The following is a 23,969-nucleotide window of genomic DNA, read 5'->3' on the forward strand; positions in this document are numbered from 1 at the left end:
ATAGTCCAAGTTCCAAATAGAAATTTCTATTGAGCTGGGGACTACCCAGCTCCGGCTCGAAGTAGGGCGGAACAAAAACAAGATAATAGTTTTAAAAATCATTTTGTATTTGTCGTATTACAATAGAACTTATAAACGATTATTAAAACGACCTAAGTAAATTACAGTGTTGATGGACATCACTCAGTGTGTCTGACACACCGAATCCTTGAATATTGTACTCTTAAAATCAAGGCACATTACATTGTCACAGACAAGACATGGAACTTTTACGAAAAAGGTAAAATCAATTCATTTATTCAATGCATCTTGTTTACGTACTAAGTTTATGTATACCACTTACAAGTTATACGAATAAAATATTTAATTTGCTAATATAATCATTTAATAATCTGTACGCGGTTTACATTATAGCTTAATGTTAACTTAGACATATAACAGAATGATCACATAAGCTCCTGGGCGTGTAGCGCTTTGCAACGCTACAAGAAAATATAACTAATCCATAAATATTACGATAATCTTGCACGGAAAATATAATAACAATGACTAAACTAATGCAACAACATCCGCTTTAAGCGAACAATGTATGATTTTTATAAAATCAGAACTCACAACACTTACCGTTTTGGCACTAACTCTAGGCATAGACTGAAAGGAATTCGCGCCAAAATGACGCTGATGGCAGTTCATTTGAAATTTTAAAAACTCAACGATAGAGTAGCTTTATTATCTACAAATCTTGAATATTATGGTGTGAAAAAGCTGAAATTTTGATCAACTTTTGATTTATATATTCCTGATAGTCTATGACATGGATTAGTGAATAATTTGTCCAGTTAAACTACACAATATTCGAGGGTCTGCGACGTTGTCAAATGCATCGATGGCACTCACTATTTATAATGTTTAAACTGTTATTTACTTATTACATGCGAGGATATAAAAATGTAAAATTCACTGGCTAGGACGGTAACATTAGGTTTCATTTGGACCCCAGAATCTCTACTTCACTCTTTCACTCGTCTCTCTACATTAAGCTATAAAATAATTATTAACAATACTTGTATGGTAATAATTAAACTAAATTAAATAAATAGCAATAATAAAGGTAGTTAAAAAGTTGACCGAACGCGAGCTCTTTGTGTAACATACACAAGATATTATCACAGCCCTATTGATGTGCGTCTCATTGCATTATAGAAATACAGTAGACAGGTGTAAAGACTGTGGAATATAAAAGTTTAATCCACGATTTGTAATCAGAAACATTAACAGTCATATCTAAAGTTCAATTAAAACAAAATTAACAACTAAAACAATTTGCAACATACCTACACAGTCTCACCCTTAAAATACGTGGAGCTCGCGTTAGGTCGAACGTAGCCAACAAACACAACCGCCATTTTAAAAGGCGCGGGAAACATTATTATAAAATACTTTTTTACAAGTGAATCGACACGTGAACCGTCCGATCAAACTAACAATTTAATAACATTTGACACATTACGTTTTGCAACTCGTCCGTCCCTACGTCGGTATTTAATTATTTGAGTTAAAATACGGTAGGGCACAGTGTTGCAAGTCATACTGAGTCAAATTCCAAACAGTTGTATTCGTTGCTGTTTCTCAACTTTTTAACACCTATTGCGCTGTTTCCGCTTCACTCTGATTCTTGGCGGCTTTCTTCTCTTGTTTGATGGCTTTCTTATCGGCTGCTTTCTTGGCATTAGCCTCGTCATCGGCAGGGTTGTCCCAGTCTTGTCTTCTGCCTGAAGCGAACACGTTGTAGAATGTGGCGCAGAAGATGTACACACCGCCAGCGATGTAGAATACCTTCTTCCATTGCGCTTGAGTGGGCTGTTGAAAGAAGAAAATAAGTCAGTGCATTCAATTATTATAAATATCTATCAGTTATCAATAGTGAAACGGTCATGTGTCTTTTAAGCAGATGAAATTTGTCCGTCAATCAATGATGTATCCAGCAACGATGGGAGCAAGCAGACCAGTCATGATTGGATAAATTGGTTAACGCCACGGGAACGCGGGCGAAGCGACTAGCAGAAGCTTGTTTGTCATAAATGCCTATCACTTTTTATTGTAACTCAATGTGTCATTCACACACAAACGAAGTGTAACTTACCCTGCCCTCAATGATGTAGCCAGCAACGATGGGAGCAAGCAGACCAGTCAAGTTGGCTAAACAGTTGGTGAACGCCATCAGGACGCCGGCGAAACGCGGTGAGATGTCCAAGTGGTTGACCTGTTAACACCAGAAGAATAAAGTTAAAAAAGAGATAGAGAGAGACTAGTTTTCAAATTCTGCCTCCTTGGGGATTTAAATGCTTTAACTCCTTGGAATGATAAGGCCCTCACCTTGAAACCGGAGTAGATACCACCGTTGAGACCGACACCGACAGCCAAGATAGCGACGGTGGCAGCTGGGTTGCAACCAGTGTTGGCGGCGATGAACAGACCAGCCGCAGGACCATATTGACCTGGGTTCACAAACAATTTAGTTAAGTAAGTAAAAAGAAATCTTATATTCTTGTCTTCTATTATTTCAGGCATTGTTAGCGTTTTATGAAGAATACTAGCGACCCGCCCCAGCTTCGCATGGGTGCAATGGTGATATATTATGCACGTATTATATAAATATAAACCAATCCTCTTGAATTACTCTATCTACAAAAAAAAACCCATCAAAATCCGTTGCGTAGTTTTAAAGATTTAAGCATACAAAGGGAAATAGGTACAGAAAAAGCGCCTTTGTTTTATACTATGTAGTGATTATGAAACTTACCGATACTGTTGATGACCTTCCTGACTTGCGTGTGGTTGAACCGTCCACTGGACAGCATCCAGTCGGCGACCACGGAGATGAACATGGAGAACAGCCACATGCACAGGTAGGGTAGGGCAGACACGAAGCCGTTCTGGAAAATAAAATTAACAATATGAATATGTATATCATCCCGATTCTGGAAAACAAAATTTACAAAACATCATCAACAATACATCACGATGTTTGACCGTCAATCACGATGAAAATTGCTATACAGACAGTGTATGAGATGACTTGTGTGGGATGGATGATAGGATACTTTACATCCCAGGCGAAACCGCCGGCAACGTCGAGTCAATAATAATTCTAGTCCCAATATTTGTTCCAAATTGCTTACGTTGGACTCGTTTGAAGTCGTTTAGATCCCTAACTAGGTCTACTTTTAGGTCACATTGAACCTCTTTTTTATAACACTTGACCCAAAAGAAGAAAAGCCTAAGTCTAGTCTAAGTAAAGCATTAACTTTATTTATAGTATAATTATTATCGCCCCCAAAGTAACAAAACAATGTTTTCGTCGATGTTCATTGAGCCCACTTAGGTGACATTAGGCTCCCAGCGCGCAAAGTCGTAAAAGTGTATGCGGTTAAGCAATTCAGTTCTTTATAGCGTAATAAAAATAAAGTAGAAATTGACATGTCACATTGTGTATGTGTATTAGGTATAGGTACACGAAGAATCCTTTGTTGTCACTCGTCTTTCGGTACATTTCCATGAATCAATCGGAGTGGAACAGGGGCCACAGACTCAACTGGTTTCCTGACTAGGGTTGGCACAGAATTACAGATGGATCTGGAGAACCTACCTACCTAACCCTGAATTGAATATGGATCATAGATGAATAAAGTGATTAGATAGTCCAAGAAACGGTAAGACGGAGTGAATAGACACAAGAATGGGGTGAATAGATGTTAGAAAATTTTCCCAATATTTAATCAACCCTCTTCTGTATTTCTATTGTATCCTTGAATTCTATTCACCCCATTTTACGATATGTATATGGACAAAGAAGAAGGATGTCTTTAATCCAATTTCTATGTACTTCACTACTCAACTTAATTTATTATTGTAAAGCTTTTTGAAAATGACTTTCCTAAAGACACACCACACCAAAATCAAACTAAAATCCCTTAAGACCCTATCTAAAACCCCTAAAACAAAGGTTCCAACATAAATCTTTACATGACTATATATACCAATAAATCACGTATGTTACAAGTGTCAATCCTGTCATTCGGTACAATTGACCGTACATGGACCTTTGGCTCCACGACAACAGCTCGTAACGAATGATTAATGTCCTGTACGATTCAAATTGTATTACGTCCCCACTTTATTGCTAAATAACTGAATGGAATGAAGTGTTGTTTGGTCCTGTCATTGGAATTTCCAAAATGGCTTTATTATGTCGTAGGTACCTAATTGTAACTATCGTTTAAATCGTAATTGGGATTTTTGTCGAATCAGAAGTACTCACGCAAGTCATGTGTACGGACTTCTATTATTATAAACAGGATTTAGTAGGAACTTACTTTAAAACCTAATCGCAAGAATTAATTTAGACTACAACTAAGAGCGTGGTGCCATTTGTCGATTGCGTTGCGTTACGTCGTCACAGCGTCGTTTTCCATACATTTTTTGAGACATGACCTACTACACCGCTGCAACGTGACCACGCCACGCAACGCAGCGCAACGGACAAATGGGGACTCGCTTTAAGGGAGCGTACCTACCTACGTCTATGGAATAAAATCCTAAGAACTTGAAATAATAAATTTGGAACTATTTATGAGTAGATCTATTCCTCAGATTCTTGTTAATACTACAATTATTGTAGGTACCTCCTGCAAATTATATCTTTAAGATAAAACAAAAGCTACTTACATCCTTGATAGAGAAGTGCAGCACTTGTCTCATGAAGGTTGGCAGCTCTGTCATGAGGGTCTCGTAACCGTAGTTCTGTCCCATGTGTGCCAACATGATGGCCCAGAAAGGTGTTGACAGCAGAATCTTGCTCCAGGGGATTGGTGGTGACTGCAATAGTAAAATTGATTAGGAAAAAGGCATCGTAATTAAACGGCATTAGGGTTGTCTTTACCTTGGGGATTAATTTATCTTGCTTCGTAAAATTCTTTCACTCAAAAAGTTACTTTAACTGTTTCAAAAAGAGTTGAGTTTTCCATAAAGCTGGTACTCTTATTAAAAATACTTACGCTGGATCCAGCGGCACCCCACAATGAGCTCAAGATGTACTTCTTTTCAGCCTCCTTAATGGTGGGGCACTGTTCTGGGTCTTCGGAGACGAAGAACAAGAAAGCGAGGCACCACACAGTACCAATGAGACCGAACACGTAGAAGATGGACGGCCAACCGCCAGAGAAACCGTATGCTGACAGAAGACCGGACAGCGGCATAGAGATCACCGTACCGAATTGTGCACCTGAATAAAAAAAGGAAATATTTGAATGAAGTCCTCCTATTGAACTTATTATACTAATGTTGAAAAGAAGTAAGTCATAAGTGTGGGAGAGTCATGCTTCGGCACAATTACCCCCCTTCCCAATCCCCGATTCCCCAACAACCCTTAAATTTCTAACCTCTGATGTTTCAAGTGCGGCGGCAATTACTTACCATCAAGTGATTCGTCAGGTCGTTTACCAGTTTATTCAATAAAAAAAAAGTTTGTTTTAAATCTTACCGGCGTATACGGCGGCTCCCATCCTACTCCTTTCGTTGGGCGGAATCCATTTTGCCAACATGGCGTGTGTGCAAGGAACGATAGGTCCCTAAAACAAACAAGCTCATCTAAGTTTCAAATACACAATAAGGCAATATACGCTATGATCAAGAATCAGACCAAATAATTTCTTAATATGAGGCTGAATTAACTAAAAATCACGGTTTACTCACGTAAATTAATAGAGAAAAGCTCTACTAGTTTCAGTAGGCTACGCGACGTCGCCGGGTCTGCGCACGCTGCTCATGATGAAGAGTCCCACTGTGACTCGAAACTAATAGAGCTTTTCTCAATTAATTCACGTCAGTAAACCGCGATTTTTAGTTAATTTAGTATGTCTCAAGATAGTTATTATAAAAATAAAACTTGAGGCTAAGAGTTATGAAGACTCACCTCGCCTAAACCTTGGATGAATCGGACCAGGATGAGCCATTCGAAGCCAGCTTCAGCAGCGACCGGCACCAAGAGACCGAACACCGAGTTCACCAACATACCGATACCCAGGAAGTAACGGGCTCCGAACCTGGGGAACAAATAATAAATTTAGTAACTCGACGTGAAACAACGCTTGCGTTGTGTTTCGTTGTGTGAGTGAGGTTACCGAAGGCCCAATACCCCTTTCCCAATCCCCGATTCCCCAACAACCCTTAAATTCCTAACCCCCAAAAGGTCGGCAACGCACTTGTAACACCTTTAGTGTCCAAGGGCGGCGGCGATTGCTTACCATCAGGTGATACATCTGCTCGTGTTCCATAAAAAAAATGTTGTAAAAGTGAAAAAATAGAAAAAAACTAGCAAGATTTTAATGATTAGACGATAATTCATCCGAATTAACGGCAGGCCTTGTCTACTATGATAAACAAAACGTAAAACGTTAAGAAAGCTTACCAAAATACGTGTAAAAATATCAGAAAGGTCATTTAACGTAACACTAATTTACAAACACAAAACGATTGCATTGACAAAGCTATGTAATGAATGACGGTATTTAATCACTTAGATAAGCACTTAAAAAAGATTTATTACATGTTGTGACGGAGAAAATGAACGCTCTGACGTAGACAATTAATGGGTTTACATTGCAGCTATATATTAAAATGAATGATCAACTTCATTTAGTAAGTAAGTGTAGACCGAGAGTCGTCCCTTGAGGTACACCTAGGACTTGCAGATAAAATATACCCGTTGTAAACTGTATCAGTAGTCTAGTCGTTATAAGTAAGGCTGATGAGCATAATAGACAGTAGTAATGTGTGGTTCTCATATTTTCAAAAGTAGACCAGTGTGTTCAAAAACTGTTCTCTATTAGGCACATACTCGTAATATTTATAGGTATATCATAACTGGATTTTTTAAGCGGCGGAATTTTTCAATCATCCAATGACTTCTCCCGCCTTGGGCGAGGCAAGAGGGAATGTCAGACTCTTACTGACTAAAAACCACCCCGTTCCTACTCCTATTTTTCGAAGCGAAGACCCGGTAAACCCGGTAGGCAATCCGCTAACCGGTTAACCAGGCTAACAGTTAACGTAATGTACCAAGAAATCACTTCTTTAAGTACAGACAAGTCTGATTTTATAAAGAAATCGGTACAAACCTTTTAGACAAGATTCCGAAGGGTATCTGTGTGATAACATATCCATAGAAGAATGAGGATAAGATGTAACCTTGTAGCGTAGAACTCCAAACGAACGAACCATCTTGTGTCGACGCCTGCAACAATAGTAAACACACATTTATGACTAGTCTCATCTAATTTTGGTACCAATAATTGGCTGGATCATTAACAAAGATTTATAAGTTCACAAACGTCCTATTTTATGCTATCCACAACATTTCCTTTATGCAACGTTTGAAGACATTGGTAAAATATTTGACTTTATTGTGACTACCGACTATAGCTGAAGTGTTCAGATATCTATTAACGGCATACTGTCACTTGGTAATGGATTATTTAACATAGATAAGTTAACACATTAACCGTCATGGGAGGCAAAAATGACCGGCGCTAGCGGAGAATTTGCCTTCAACAGATTTTTGTTGGCAGTCAAAGTATTAGTAACTATCAAAAACTTAACAGTTCGTATTTCTACATCATCTAATTCGCATTACTCTTTAAAAAATAGAAGCATGGTTGTTCTCCGTTATCTCGATCACGTGTGTGCAGTTATGTTGATATCACTCTTTTGTGTGTTTTCTTGTGTGCTTTTTGTGTATTTTCATGTATTTTTTCATGTCTTTATTTCCATGTTTTTTTGGTTTTACATTTTATACTAATATGTTTCTATCTGTAGGTTTGATTTATATTAAAATATTTAGTTGATACTGTCCCTAGCCATGCCGTGGCAACTTGTAAATGAAGCAACATTCAGCACGTTATTTATTGTAAACATGATTGTCAAATTTTATAAGTGTATGTTTTGTTAGTTGTCCTAAATAAATAAATAAAAAAAAATCGGTTTCCTACTCACATGGGTCTCGTTTCCAATAAGCACTCCGCATTCAGTGTCTGTCGGCTCTGAGATGACGGGCAGAGCCGTGTGATTCACCATGGCTACGATGGCGACAGACATGTTTGTTCTCATGATGTAGGCATTCGCCATGCCGAGGAACAGCATGAACGTCACCCAGTGACGGGTGCCGAGGCCACCTGCGAACAAAGACATGAGAGTTTAATAAGTATTTTTATCGCTAGAGGCAAACGAGCAGACGGATCACCTGATTGTAAGCAATCAGCGCCGCCCATGGACACTCGCAATACCAAGTCAAAGGTTTTGGAATAATCACAGGACAAAACGAATATAACCTAATATTATCATGAAGCCAAGATATCTCCAAAAATATCTATGTATTACATATTTAAAAAAAAACAAAATCAATGAGAAAGTGTGAAGTAAAGAAAGTTCGTTAATTACAAATCAATTACTTATAAAATGTTCATAATTTCGATATACGAGTACGAAAATCCCCGCCTAGTAACGTACCTAGATAGATAGGCATTTCACAGTATGTTAATCTCTACACGGTCTAATGATCCGCCGGATTTGCGTCAAACACAAGTCACAATATACAACGATACAACATAATTAGTGATAGCTGATCTGCATAATTAGATTTTTTCATTTTACATGACGTATTCCTCTCGAGAGGTGATAGTACAACTAATTTAATAACTACAAAATTAGCCCTGAGGTCCCTAGTCCGAAAGTGGCTATAAATACATCGAATTACAAGTCATCACCTATGGTAAAACATGTCTAAATTAACCGATATAGCTAGAAAATCTGAGCACCTACATTTTCTTTATCCATATAAAACATAATTATTTATCAGTCTTTAATCTTTTTTTTGAGGAGGGAAAATCATCCAATGACTTTTCTCGCCTTTGGCGAGGCGAGAGTGAGTGTCAGACTCTTACTGACTAAAATCACCCAGTTCCTACTCCTGCTTTTCGAGATCAGTCTCTAGTCTAAAATCCAAAACATCTCTTAGGTAAAACAGAAAAGGGTAGCTGCGTTGAACGGTCATACGCTCTACTATACAAAAAAGATACAAATAATATGGACAACATTGTATTAAACGCATTAAGATAACGTCTGGATGAAAATTAGATCGATGAAACGATAACTGTATGACGCAGCGTCGCTCCTTTCACTATTACAGGTAAAATCAGAAATCTCAATCCGTTAGGTCTTCCGGATAGTGCATATCAACAGCAACATTCATCAAAAATACTTTTAAGTTATTATTAAGAAAGGTGATTTTTTTTATAATAACTATCTTGGAACATACTAAATTAACTAAACATCTACTAGTTTCGAATCACAGAGGGACTCTTCATTAGGAGAAGCGACGTCGCTTTTAGTATAGTAGAGCTTATCTCCATTAATGTACGTGAGTAAACCGTGGTTTTTAGTAGCAGAATGTGTAAATAAAGTTCAGTTTTTATTTGGAGGTCTTATTGGAACTCCAGTAGCTAGGAATCTGTAAGCTTATCATGCTTGTTTCAAATGTGTGCTAGTTCTGACTTTAGTAGGGATGCTAACCCGGTTGGCATGTCAGAATTATAACCTAGAAACCTGAAGAGGTGTCCATTAAAGCTTTAATCAAAGTTTAATAAAACAGTAAATAAAGGACCAATTTCATGTTAAAAGTGGTCCTTCTGTACGCCTTTACATACCAGTACTATCCACTTTCCTTGACGTCATTTTATGCGTACATTTCGGTACACCAATTCGTTATTTACTGCCGTGGCTAACCGAAATCGTTTATGACCGGTGCTTGTACGAAACAATAAAAGTATATTTTGTCTTGTCTAGCAGTTTGTTTTACGACATTTTCCTATGTCGCATGTCGTTGAAAATCGTATTCTGATATAAGTCTGTCTGTATATACATATACGAATCAAAATCCAATTGATATCCTCCTCCATTTTAAACTCCGTTGAAATCTAAACAGAAATTATTTAGTCATCGTTAATAATATTTTTTAATATCGTAGATTAATATTTTGTAAAAAAGGATGGATAATAATGACTGAACCACAGAAATATTTTTTCGGCAGTACAAATTTAGTATTTGACAAAGTTTGTCTAAAAAAATATATTTTAGGGTGTTAAGTGAGCTCCGGAGCTGCGGACAACGTAACAGGAAGCTCCGGCTCAAAGCAGGAGTAGGAACGGGGTGGTTTGTAGTCAGTAAAAGTCTGACACTCCCTCTCGCCTCGCCCAAGGCGTGAGAAAACATTGGATGATATTCCGCCTCAAAATAAAAAGGCCATAAGTGCTCAATTCCAGCTTATTCAGCTTTTGTTATCGCAATCAACACTACAACTACCTAGTTAGATAAAACTAGAATAAATAAAAAGAGATTACGGACAAAGTAGTCCGTATAATTTCATATTATAGGCGATAAGATAATACGAATACAGGAAAATGTTATAGTTCGACTAAGCATAGAGTTATCTATAACTTGGGGGTAAAATTGGCATATCCTTTGTACATAAATGAAAAAATGTGAAATAAAGTAAAGTAAAGTGGTAGTTGTACTACGGACTGCCTAGCGGGCCCCGGCTCGAAAATCAAGAGTGGATGATGAAGTAGTCTTTGTGACTCGAGTCTAGTAAACCTTGTCTCAACCAAGTACGAGAGTAAACCATCATTTGCATAATCTTCGCCCCTCAAAAAAAGGTATTGTTGGTAAAATATCAAAATAGGACAAATTAAAAAAATATATTGTAGAATCGTCTACTGCAAACTATAATTTTCTTTAATAAACGTTAACTACCTATGTACTAACCTACCTATACCTACTTAGTGCTTTTCTGTTCAACTTTTAAGGAAACTTGTCACAAAGAATGAACAATGAACTAAATAGACAATGCATTAATCACATAGAGAGGTGTCATAAACCACAATTCGACCATATTTATTGTACAGTCATAATAAAGGGCCCACTTTACCTTAACATTTACTCACTTATTATTTACGAAACTATGGATATCACAAAAGCATTTATTATTTATGTATTATTACATAGCCGGCGTGGAACGCAGATATCCTTCGTCTTAACCCACGAGTAGTTAGTTAGTTTTTAGCGATCATAGTAAAAATGGTGTGGCTAAGGGTTCATTTTTTATACATGAACTGTTTAATAAATTTATTTATTTTTAGCAGTGATCATCCCATTGCAGAGCAAAAGCCTCGCAACCTTCCCTCGACTCCTCTGTGCAGAGTTTTCTGCATTAATTTCTTATAGTAGGTGTCAGATTATATCTCCTTCTGGGTCTGCTGCGACGTCTGTTGACGTTGTATTACATAAATAAAATATTCGAACATGATAGATGTTTTCACTTCAACTTTTTCAATGAAATAGGCCTCATAAATATAACTAACTCATGATTCAGTAGAAATGGTGATAAAAATAACTTCTTACAGCACCAAAGACGTAAGAATTTACATTGGCGTTATAACAAACTTGGCAATAGTAATTCACGTTAGAGCCAAAATGTCGGCTTTCTTAGTTATTATTAATTATTTTACTAATTCTGTAAGTAATTAGAAACGCGACAAGACACATGCGATATGTAAACAATATACGTAAATGTTATTAGACACGTAGTATTTTAGGTATGTACTACATTATGTAACTCTTATTATAACAAAATTATTAACCCTAGGTAGACTAGGTAGCTTGCGAGCTAAATTGTCGCGTCGGTTGAGTGGTCACAAGTGAGGTTGCCGAGCAAAGTTACGAATTTTTCATAGTAAATAGACGGGTGTTATCCGACATCTATAGATGCCAAGAAACAGATTACAGAGAAAACAAAATAAACACATTCGATAACATTTTGGAATCCCTAATATTTTCAGGGTTATTTCGTTGAATTTGTGGCTTGGCGTGGAGGGCACAGCGAAGCGTTTATGCTCTGGCGGTCAAAAGGTTAGATTGCGCCGCCACAGACCAAATTTATCACGAAACTACGTAGTAGGTACAGGAACCGTAACATTCATTCAACATTATAGAATTTAATACTTTTAAAAATAAATGCAAGCAGAATATAGAAAGCAAGTCCTCAGTGAAATTGAACACTACGCCTTAAGTCATAAGCTCTTTGAAACATAAAACGCACTACACTTGATATAGAAATACATAGATACCTAGGTACTACATAGTATGACGGAAGCAAAAAATACTTACACCGAATAGCTGTATGATTGCATCGCATTTATATTTAGAAACGGAAAGAAATGCGATCTATTACACTGAACTAAATATCTTAATAGATAGATGTAATGAAATATGTAAATAGAATAGATATATGTATAGAATATATAAATGTAAATAGATATATATGTATTTTAAGTTATAGTGTAAGTATTTTAAGTTTTATAACCAACTTCATATTAAAGTCCGTGAGTACCTAAGCCGCAAAAAGGACCAAAGGACCAAGAGGACCAATAAAAAAAAAACAGAACAATATTTAACAGTCTTGTCAAACATAAAGAGTAACACAAAAGCAGCAGAAAATAGATAAAAATAACTAATAGGTATTGAACTTTTCCTTTGGTCTTTCGATCCGCAAATGCCATGCAATTTTCCATCACTATTTACCGACTTACATACAACTTATTAATAGATATTATAATTAGAAGATAAATAAACGTTTTGAACTCTAATATCAGTGCTTTTAAGTTCTACTTTCTAATGCAGCACGGTCATCCGACATAATTTTTGAAGCATGTTTATACAACCATCCATAAATAAATCTATAAGTTTACAACATCACAGGAATTGAATTGATTTATATTTCAGTGCCAAAGCTTCGGACTGTCTACGACATTTACTGAAATTGTTACTCTGACATTTAAAACATTCTTAAGCCAAGCGAAACTTTAATAGCAAATATGAATTCTGGTTTAGATTTTCAATATCCCACTATGAAGTTTGTCTTCATTTAATTTATTTAATAAATTAATTATTATTCTTTCTGATGACTGTTGGCGGACCATTGTCTCTGCCTACCCCATAGGAGATAGGCGTAAAGTTATGTATGTATTGTATTATTTTTCAAGGAGTTTCAGACCTATACTTAAACATACCCAATCATCTCCTTTTTGGTATAGTCTTAAATAAAATTATATTGGCTAACAATGAGTATGTTATTTATGTAGAACTGTTCAATCAAGTAGTAATAATGACATGTGTGCACTTTTGTAGTTTCGTCTACATAATTACATTGTTTGTGGATGCCGTACGCGTGTTTGTCAAATGACTCCGTTCCGCGACGCTGCACTTCAAATGCTTCACAATGATTACACGGATATCTATAGCTAGTTATTAGACTACAATGAGTAACGATTTTCTGTCTATCTGGTACACAATCTTATAAAAAAAAGTATTAGTAAAAAATTAAGCCAGAAATGAATACTTTACAATACTATACAGTCATCCAAACCCAAAGGAGTTAAGGATTTAGATGGCAGGTATTTTACCGGGGCTCCGGCTCAAAGCAGGAGAAGGAACGGGGTGGTTTTTAGTCAGTAAGAGTCTGACACTCCCTCCGCCTCACCCAAGGCGGGAGAAGTCAATGGACGATTTTCCCCATACAAAAAAAGCTAGATACCTAGACACTGGTCACAATGTTACAAAAATCTATATTTACCAAACTATGTAACACTTTTTCATTTTCATACATCAGCATTATATTCTGACGTCATTTGATATTGAATATAAATAATAAAAACACTCTTCTGGCAGAACGTTTATAATCTGTGAACTATAAAAGTTATAAAAACTCTTTGAAATCATTTCTAATAAAAAAAAGACTGGCTGCAAAAAAGCAATTTTAATGGCGGTAAACTTTTGGCGCCAATTTCTGACTTATCAACATAACCTAACAAAATTTCCTACTAACAATAGAAGTTTTGTTCACAAAAATACACTGGCGTATCTATTTACAATAGTTACAAGGTATATTTTTAGAATATTGATGTTCACGTGCTTTCAGCTCACATGGTTTCCAAGAAATCAGCACCAATATGAGTAATTTTTACAACAACCTTTGTATTCTTGACGTAAGAATCAACTAATATGACGTAAATAACAAACGCAGGTAAAAAGACACGGCGAATCAAATGTCAAATTAACAATGACAAGAGAAAAATGATATATTTTTGTCTAATAAACTAGTTTCCTACTAGACAAATTCAATACTTTTCCGAAACGTCAAAAACTATATTATCTATGAATTTTGTATAAAATAGTGTGTTATGACGCCATCAGATTTTTACGTGAAATAGCAGACTTATTTTTAGAAAAAATCGAAAATTAAGTAGATCATCAAATCTATGAATGAAACAGCGATTATTTTTGAATATTTTATTGTTTTGAAAAGTCGAAATAATTTATTTTTGACTAAGGAAACTACCCAATTATACGAGACACACACGCGATATTTTCAAATGACGTCACATACGGTAAGCTGATGGTGATGTCTTAAAACGCGACAGATTGGAGACCAAGGCTATGCGTCAAGGCCTTTCATGGCGAACTTGATAATGAGGTCTAACAGATTGCGTACCAATTGTATCAAATAACGCTTCTTCTCTGTTATTTTAAAACAGACTTTTTGTTGGTATTTCCTATATCTAAGTATTGGTGATTATATAAGTGTTGTATCAATATTTGGTTGTTAATGTAAAGTACCAGTACCGCATTAATAGTTTCTGAAAAGAAAATCAACTGAAATGTTCTTACATCTGTATGAGTATACCTAACTCCCGAACTTCTTCAATCCTTTAAGTTTTTAATCTAGAACTTAACACGGGATATTTACCATATTCTTCAATCAGTTGAATAATTATTATTTTTTTATCATTATGCGTTATGGTTAGAAAAAGTCTTGTAAGAAAGAAAAATTCAACACACATTCACAAATAACCCGAGCGAAGCTTAAACAGGCCATTACCTAAATAATTATGTATTCGTTTTGTGTACAAAAGGTGTCCTGATTAAAATCATTTCAGTACTTTGTATTATTCAACATGAAAATTGATCGATAGCACACTGAACTAAACCGATACCAGAGAGCATTGACCTCTCTGACATGACGCGACCGTGACCCAACACTCATCTACATTTTACGGCCTTTATATGAGAAAATTACCTACACTACAATATCTTCCTGTTTCCTTCAGTTTTGTCTATAAGTTAGATTGTGTTATTACCTAAATATAAACGACTTAATGTTGTATTTAATTTTGTAACACATATTACGTATTTTGTATTTGTTTTTCCTTTGCCTTTTCGACGAAATTATTTACACACATTTCCTTAATATTTTCCCGTTACTATTTAACAATTGTAGTTACACCACAAAGTTAAAAACCCGACTTTAAAATTGGATACTTTATAATTATTAGAATGCAAATACATATAAGTAAATATGTAATTACCTAAAAATTATCTACGAAGCAATATTTGATTCACGTGTGTCCCATCTAATTTGGTTATATTTACAATAGGTACCTAGTATCCTTGATTTACTATTAATATTATTTAAAATATCCAGGTACAGGCACATATTGTATTCATAAAACTAAGCTTAGAGGCCTGACACGGTCCTGTGGACATGGATCAAGTTCCTAACAAACTGAAATCGTGCACTATTCCAGGAAAAATGGCTGCCCAAGCGACGCGTCGACCAACAAAAAAGGCGCCAAAGTTACGAATTGAGATTTGAGCTGATATCAAATTCTGCGTAACGTCACAACAGCGTAGCATACAAATATTTTGATCCCGTCTCGTATTAAATAAATGCGAGAGAAAAATAAATCAAGCGTAAACGTCAAACTGTCAATCTAAATGAAATATTACGTGATTTCGTTTGATAGGTCAAATTATAAACATTGTGCCCATAAATAACTCTATATTTCCTTTCGCTGGTTTTACTAGATTTGCATCAAATTCCTGCTTCAATAACCTATCCGGAAACTATCGTTTTCTCTTTTTTCTCCTCTAATAACATCTTCTGATTTAATTATTATGTTATCGGCTTACTCACGTAACGTTTTGACGAGGAACTCGACTAGTTTCAAGCCATGCTAGAGGCTCATATTCAATATGAGCTGAATATGAGCCTCTAGCATGGCTTGAAACTAGTCGAGTTCCTCGTCAAAACGTTACGTGAGTAAGCCGATAACATAATAATTAATTTAGTATGTCTCACGAAAGTTACAATAAAATCTTCTGATATATTTCGTTGCGGGATCCAAGACAGTTATTCATGTCCCTGGGACTTCAGTATTACAGTGTTTTCATGGTTGTATCTACTGTAGATCCTGGCTTACAGGAGTTGCAGCGGTATAAGAGGATGTTACGAGCTTGTCCCATTAACAAAAAATCTATAAATAGATTTCTTATAGAACCATAACTTGAAAATTGACTTAAAATAATCACAACTGAAAATAGTTACCTATGTTAATGTTAAAGTAATTATAGAATTCTACCTACAGGATAGTGTTCAAGCACTGTGACCAGTATACAATGGAGTCTTTGTCAAATGACCTTGGGAGACGGATCATTACGGGCGTATTAGTTTATGCAACCACCATTAAAACTGCTGATAATATTTATGGGAGCTGTTAATGAGAATGCTGCAAGATGATGACGGTGATGAATTTGAGGTTTATTATGCTACTTAGGTGGGAAACAAACCGATTGGCCTGGTTATAATTATTTTCCTTATGGACATCCTAAACACAAAACTACTTTTTTAAGGATCATCTAATGATTTCTCCCATCAAGGGTTTAGGCGAAAGAGAGAGTCAAACTCTTACTGACTAGACACCACCCCGTTGCTACTCCTGCGTTTCGAGCCGGACACACAAAGTACATTATAATACAGGTAGGTAAGGTAAAATTGTAAAAGATTTCATAATAAAATATTTCTTACACTATTTGCGTCATCACTAAACAAACTATAAAGTACTGATGTTTATCATTCCAACTTCAAATGTAGACATTTCAAAGTTTTCTTTATTCGTCCTCTATTGCCAGCCAGATAGGTAAACCTTTGACGTAGTACAGAAATATAAACTAAAGAACTTCCATTTAAATTAGGAATGTACTGTCATTCGTCTCAGTATTTAGATCTTTAGTCCATTGAAATGTTACATGAGCTTTACATTTTTTAGAGGACGCAATTTTATTTTTTGGTCATGTAGGGGGGGTCAATAGAAGCTTAACTTGAAGTTTGTGGGGTCGCCACCCTTGTCCCCCGGCCGCCATCTTGGAAAAAGGGATGGAAACACTTTTTTTGCTATATCTCGGAAACTATGCATCGTAATAATTTTTTTAAAATCATAATTTGTAGAAAATTATTTTGCCTACAAATATGTTTATATACCTTTTTGCCCTAAATTAACAATTAAAGAAGTTATAAGTAAAAAAGTGAATTTTTTTTAATAAAATTTTCTCTTTTGCTCTATAACTTTTTTTAAACACTTTATAAATAAATGGCTTCAGACCAATCTTGTAGAATATTTTTCGAGAAAAAATTTTCCCTAAAACTGTTTTCAATTTCATTCATTAGAAACTCAGTTACAGCGCTCCGAAGTTAACCGGGTTCGTCAAATTAGTCCAGTCAAACAAGCTTAAATTAGGTAAGAATCTCGGAATGCGAGATGACCAGCTGTAAGTTTGTATATACTTGTATATTGACCCCCTAAAACTTGTCTCCAAACCATGGTATATATGGTAGGGTGTAAGCAACTCTTAAAATTCAGGGTCAAAGGTCCCAAAAATCGTTTTTTTGCGGTTTTTTGGAAATAACTCATTTCCTATGGGTTTTTGGTATTTGTATTCATTATCAATATTGTAGAATACAAAATTCTCTACAACTTTTGTCTAAATTTTTTTTTATATGGTGAACCGTTGTCGAGTTAGAGGGCGGAGAACGCGCGGTCACTGCAATACATCAGACATTTTTTTTTTTCAGCTAACCTATCCGTGATGGTTGGTTATGGATAGGACATTAAAAAAGACGTTATAGTTTCTCAAACCATTTTTCGTCAAATTCAATTGTTTGAAAGATAGACGCTTCCAAAGTGGAAAATTTACCGTGCGTTCTCCGCCCTCTAAATCGACAACGGTTCACCATATAAAAAAAAATTTAGACAAAAGTTGTAGAGAATTTTGTATTCTACAATATTGATAATGAATACAAATACCAAAAACCCATAGGAAATGAGTTATTTCCAAAAAACCGCAAAAAAACGATTTTTGGGACCTTTGACCCTGAATTTTAAGAGTTGCTTACACCCTACCATATATACCATGGTTTGGAGACAAGTTTTAGGGGGTCAATATACAAGTATATACAAACTTACAGCTGGTCATCTCGCATTCCGAGATTCTTACCTAATTTAAGCTTGTTTGACTGGACTAATTTGACGAACCCGGTTAACTTCGGAGCGCTGTAACTGAGTTTCTAATGAATGAAATTGAAAACAGTTTTAGGGAAAAATTTTTCTCGAAAAATATTCTACAAGATTGGTCTGAAGCCATTTATTTATAAAGTGTTTAAAAAAAGTTATAGAGCAAAAGAGAAAATTTTATTAAAAAATTTTCACTTTTTTACTTATAACTTCTTTAATTGTTAATTTAGGGCAAAAAGGTATATAAACATATTTGTAGGCAAAATAATTTTCTACAAATTATGATTTTAAAAAAATTATTACGATGCATAGTTTTCGAGATATAGCAAAAAAAGTGTTTCCATCCCTTTTTCCAAGATGGCGGCCGAGGGACAAGGGTGGCGACCCCACAAACTTCAAGTTAAGCTTCTATTGACCCCCTACATGACCAAAAATAAAATTGCGTCCTCTAAAAAATGCATTATTCGGCCTTCAAATTGTAACATTTCAATGGACTAGTCCATTGAAATGTTACATGAGCTTTACATTTTTTAGAGGACGCAATTTTATTTTTTGGTCATGTAGGGGGGGTCAATAGAAGCTTAACTTGAAGTTTGTGGGGTCGCCACCCTTGTCCCCGGCCGCCATCTTGGAAAAAGGGATGGAAACACTTTTTTTGCTATATCTCGGAAACTATGCATCGTAATAATTTTTTTAAAATCATAATTTGTAGAAAATTATTTTGCCTACAAATATGTTTATATACCTTTTTGCCCTAAATTAACAATTAAAGAAGTTATAAGTAAAAAAGTGAATTTTTTTTAATAAAATTTTCTCTTTTGCTCTATAACTTTTTTTAAACACTTTATAAATAAATGGCTTCAGACCAATCTTGTAGAATATTTTTCGAGAAAAAATTTTCCCTAAAACTGTTTTCAATTTCATTCATTAGAAACTCAGTTACAGCGCTCCGAAGTTAACCGGGTTCGTCAAATTAGTCCAGTCAAACAAGCTTAAATTAGGTAAGAATCTCGGAATGCGAGATGACCAGCTGTAAGTTTGTATATACTTGTATATTGACCCCCTAAAACTTGTCTCCAAACCATGGTATATATGGTAGGGTGTAAGCAACTCTTAAAATTCAGGGTCAAAGGTCCCAAAAATCGTTTTTTTGCGGTTTTTTGGAAATAACTCATTTCCTATGGGTTTTTGGTATTTGTATTCATTATCAATATTGTAGAATACAAAATTCTCTACAACTTTTGTCTAAATTTTTTTTTATATGGTGAACCGTTGTCGAGTTAGAGGGCGGAGAACGCGCGGTCACTGCAATACATCAGACATTTTTTTTTTTCAGCTAACCTATCCGTGATGGTTGGTTATGGATAGGACATTAAAAAAGACGTTATAGTTTCTCAAACCATTTTTCGTCAAATTCAATTGTTTGAAAGATAGACGCTTCCAAAGTGGAAAATTTACCGTGCGTTCTCCGCCCTCTAAATCGACAACGGTTCACCATATAAAAAAAAATTTAGACAAAAGTTGTAGAGAATTTTGTATTCTACAATATTGATAATGAATACAAATACCAAAAACCCATAGGAAATGAGTTATTTCCAAAAAACCGCAAAAAAAACGATTTTTGGGACCTTTGACCCTGAATTTTAAGAGTTGCTTACACCCTACCATATATACCATGGTTTGGAGACAAGTTTTAGGGGGTCAATATACAAGTATATACAAACTTACAGCTGGTCATCTCGCATTCCGAGATTCTTACCTAATTTAAGCTTGTTTGACTGGACTAATTTGACGAACCCGGTTAACTTCGGAGCGCTGTAACTGAGTTTCTAATGAATGAAATTGAAAACAGTTTTAGGGAAAAATTTTTCTCGAAAAATATTCTACAAGATTGGTCTGAAGCCATTTATTTATAAAGTGTTTAAAAAAGTTATAGAGCAAAAGAGAAAATTTTATTAAAAAATTTTCACTTTTTTACTTATAACTTCTTTAATTGTTAATTTAGGGCAAAAAGGTATATAAACATATTTGTAGGCAAAATAATTTTCTACAAATTATGATTTTAAAAAAATTATTACGATGCATAGTTTTCGAGATATAGCAAAAAAAGTGTTTCCATCCCTTTTTCCAAGATGGCGGCCGAGGGACAAGGGTGGCGACCCCACAAACTTCAAGTTAAGCTTCTATTGACCCCCCCTACATGACCAAAAAATAAAATTGCGTCCTCTAAAAAATGCATTATTCGGCCTTCAAATTGTAACATTTCAATGGACTACTTGGCTACATTTAGTTGCAATTAATGGCAGCATTTAGTAATTTAATGTTCAATTATCATCACATTTTCTTACAAGATTCTTTGGTTAAATGCGATTAAGGAGTAGATAAACCCAGTTTTGTGTATAAATGTGAAAAGACACTATCTTACAGCGGTTTCACCCGCTTTCTCGTGGAAGAAAAAGTAGCATAATATGTGTTATTTCAGACCATGATCTACCCCTGTTCCAAATTTCATCCCGATCCCTTCAACTGTTTTCACGTGAAGGAGTAACGAACAAAGAAACGAAAATGGAATACAAAAAATACGAACTCTGAAACTATTAACATTTGCACCCAATGATGATCTACTTGTGTATATGGATTTAAAAAATGACTTTAACAAAAACCACTATGTAGAATAATAGAAACCAAAATGTTTTCAGACTTAAATATAGAGCCAGCCATGCAAAAACCTATAAAGTGTGTCACAAAAGATATTTTTTGCAAAAATCTAAACATAGACAAAAACAAAAATATCATTTTTCAAAAAGCCAAATCGTCGATTCAAGGCGACTAGTCAAGGATGACCAATAATATAAGAAAAAAATAAGAAAACAATTTGACAATATACGTACCTACCTACATACAAACTTTTTGCTCATTTAGCGAAATTTGCTGTAAGCGAGCGACTTTTTGTGTTCAGCAATTTAGGTGACAATAAAAATTCATTTCCTATACGGTTTTTTAGAAAGATCACGTTCGTTGTGTTAAAGTAAACGTACAAATACATAATGAAATAGAAACACAGACACACACAAAGCCACGCCTTTTATCTCCGAAAGGGTAGGCAGAGGTGCACATTACGGCACGTAATGCTGCTATACAATGTACACCCACTTTTCACCATGTAAGTCCCAAGTAATAGGGGGTGAGCCTATTGCCATATACTGGGCACAATTCCAGACTCCGTGCTACAACTGAGAAATTTTCGAAAATCGGAAAAAAATATGAAAAATATCTAATAATGAAATAGAAAAACTAATAAAGTGCTTCTGTATAATTGATTAATAGTAAATCTCACGATTGTAATCTTAACTGCGGAAACCAAGGATATAACACCTCCTTTGATTACTGTGGTTTTAAGTACTTGCGATATGCGCGTAAACGATTTTATAGTAGCTACTCCCGCGCGGTTTTATTCATTGCTCACTGCTCAGCTCCTATCGATAGCAACATGAAGTGGTATAGCCTATAATCTTCTTCGATAAATGAACTGGATCCATCACAAAAAGATAATTATTCAATTCGGACTAGCCGTTCCGAGGAATAGCGCGTCCAAACAAATCAACAAAGTTGTCAGCTTTATTATAATTAATTAATCAGCTACCTTACTCCTTACTCATTCACAAGTACGCTTTTGTAGACATATAATTTCTTTGTTTCAAATGGATACTATGGTTACAATACCCAAACTTTAGTCTATTTTGAACACAACGACCTAATTTCAAAAAACTTCTTGATCGGAATAGTGTTACTGTGTTATAATATTGTAGATAGTCGATAATTAGCTTTTATTAGAACTTGAGACGGGATATTTACCATGTTTATTTGTTTCGATGAGTTTAAGTTAAACATCCACCGGCATTTACTCCAGTTCATCCGTGATCATGGCGCTTGCAACAGTGCCGAAATATCGGTAACTCATCGAAATAAATAAACATGATAAATATCCCGTCTCAAGTTCTAATAATAGTGTTAGTGACCATCTCAGTTTAAAAAAAGATAATTAGCTCAATAAAATACGCAAGTAGTAAATATTTTAATGGCATTTTATTTTTGAGGTTTAATGTTATTATAATAATCATTTATCATTGTAAATTTAAGTTTTTGAGAGAATTCATGTGATGTGGTCGTGTCCAGCTTGCAAACTGTTGCTATCTGATTTAGAATTCATCTCATAGGAGATTAGTTTTTATTGTAAAATGGAAATTCAAATGTATTATGCATGTATGAGGATAAAATCCAACAGGAGGTAACGTAACAAAAATTATGAAGGCATCTCAACATTTAAAGGAAGCTATGATAAAAAATAATTAATTTCCTTCGGATGTTACGTAGGTATATGTCCAGCCCGAGTTTTTGGATGATTAATGATAGAAATTCTAAGTTTAAGTTTTCAAGTGACGTGGATTATAACTATGTGGAGTTATACTGAGTGAAAAAAGACCCTTAGTAAACTGAAATTCAGTAGTAGTAATGCTGGGCGGTGATGAGTAGGCATAACTCGTGGAGCATGACATATTATCTACAGATAATTAATGTGAAGAAAAAGACAATTTAAAAATAGCTCCAATTACCATTTGGTACTAAATCCATAAGGTTTTTACTGCTGTTGCATTTTCTCAAAACCGCAAGTTGTTAAATGGAATCATTGCACTTATCAAGCGGTGCCTAGATTAGTATTATCCACGCTCGCTAACAATACATCGTACGATAAGCACCCCATGTAAACGGCCTTTGCCCGTGACGTCACAGTAGTAGCAACTACCTACAGTACAGACGCTACGCTGCAAATAGTAAACAGAACGGCAACTCACCGGCCTTGCTCCCTGGACGCTGGTCCTCCAAGCCAGGCTGCTCCCAAACCAACACGTGGGCACCGCGGGATCGCGAAACCATTTTAAAATAATCGAGAGGAAAGCACGTAAAGAATCTAATTTAACTAGAAAATTTATAACTAAAAGGCGTTCTCAGCGCTACCACCTACGTAACGTTGGTGAGCGAGCCAACGAGTGGTTGAGAGTGACAGAGGGTGGACATGGTGAGGGTTGCACGTGACGGAGTAGGAAGGCTCTGCTGAAGCGGACTGTTGACCGACTGACGGTTGTGAGGCGACGCGACGCGCCGGTAAATATACCCGGAGGTTGGCGGGGGGCGCGCGGGCTCGCGGGGGCGTGGCAGACGGCGCACGCGCTCCAAGCATGCGATGACGTGAGCCGGTTCAACTTTTTACAGAACGCTGAAAGCCGTCGGTAATAGGAATAGGTACCGCTACTCGGCGGGAGTTCAAAGCGTAAGAGTAGACAAGCTATATCACAAATAGTCTGGTATCAATCTCTTTTTAAACTAGGACGATGCAAGTACTAGCTGAAGTGTAGACTGAAAGTCTGCATCTTGTGTTTAGTGGGGAAAATA

At 35.7% G+C, this 23,969-nt stretch overlaps 1 protein-coding gene across 2 annotated transcripts in view; it reads right to left on the reverse strand.

Moving 5' to 3' along the window:
* Window positions 1-86: 86 nt before the first annotated feature.
* The window catches only part of LOC118269026 (putative inorganic phosphate cotransporter), a 69,724-nt gene continuing 45,841 nt past the window's right edge, over window positions 87-23,969 (reverse strand). The window contains exons 1-11 of one of the 2 annotated variants that reach the window (XM_050704026.1): window positions 23,372-23,695; window positions 8,053-8,231; window positions 7,179-7,294; window positions 5,975-6,104; window positions 5,543-5,630; window positions 5,058-5,284; window positions 4,729-4,878; window positions 2,804-2,936; window positions 2,377-2,498; window positions 2,144-2,263; window positions 87-1,860 (exon numbers count right to left, since the gene is read on the reverse strand). In XM_050704026.1, the coding sequence (XP_050559983.1) occupies window positions 1,645-1,860; window positions 2,144-2,263; window positions 2,377-2,498; window positions 2,804-2,936; window positions 4,729-4,878; window positions 5,058-5,284; window positions 5,543-5,630; window positions 5,975-6,104; window positions 7,179-7,294; window positions 8,053-8,231; window positions 23,372-23,453 (1,563 nt within the window). In that variant the 5' untranslated portion in view covers window positions 23,454-23,695 and the 3' untranslated portion in view covers window positions 87-1,644. Of the gene's footprint in view, window positions 1,861-2,143; window positions 2,264-2,376; window positions 2,499-2,803; window positions 2,937-4,728; window positions 4,879-5,057; window positions 5,285-5,542; window positions 5,631-5,974; window positions 6,105-7,178; window positions 7,295-8,052; window positions 8,232-23,371; window positions 23,696-23,969 lie in introns of those variants that run through there. The other variant, XM_050704027.1, reaches the window with a different exon arrangement.

Source organism: Spodoptera frugiperda, chromosome 2 (assembly GCF_023101765.2).
Source record: "Spodoptera frugiperda isolate SF20-4 chromosome 2, AGI-APGP_CSIRO_Sfru_2.0, whole genome shotgun sequence".
NCBI lineage: Eukaryota > Metazoa > Arthropoda > Insecta > Lepidoptera > Noctuidae > Spodoptera > Spodoptera frugiperda.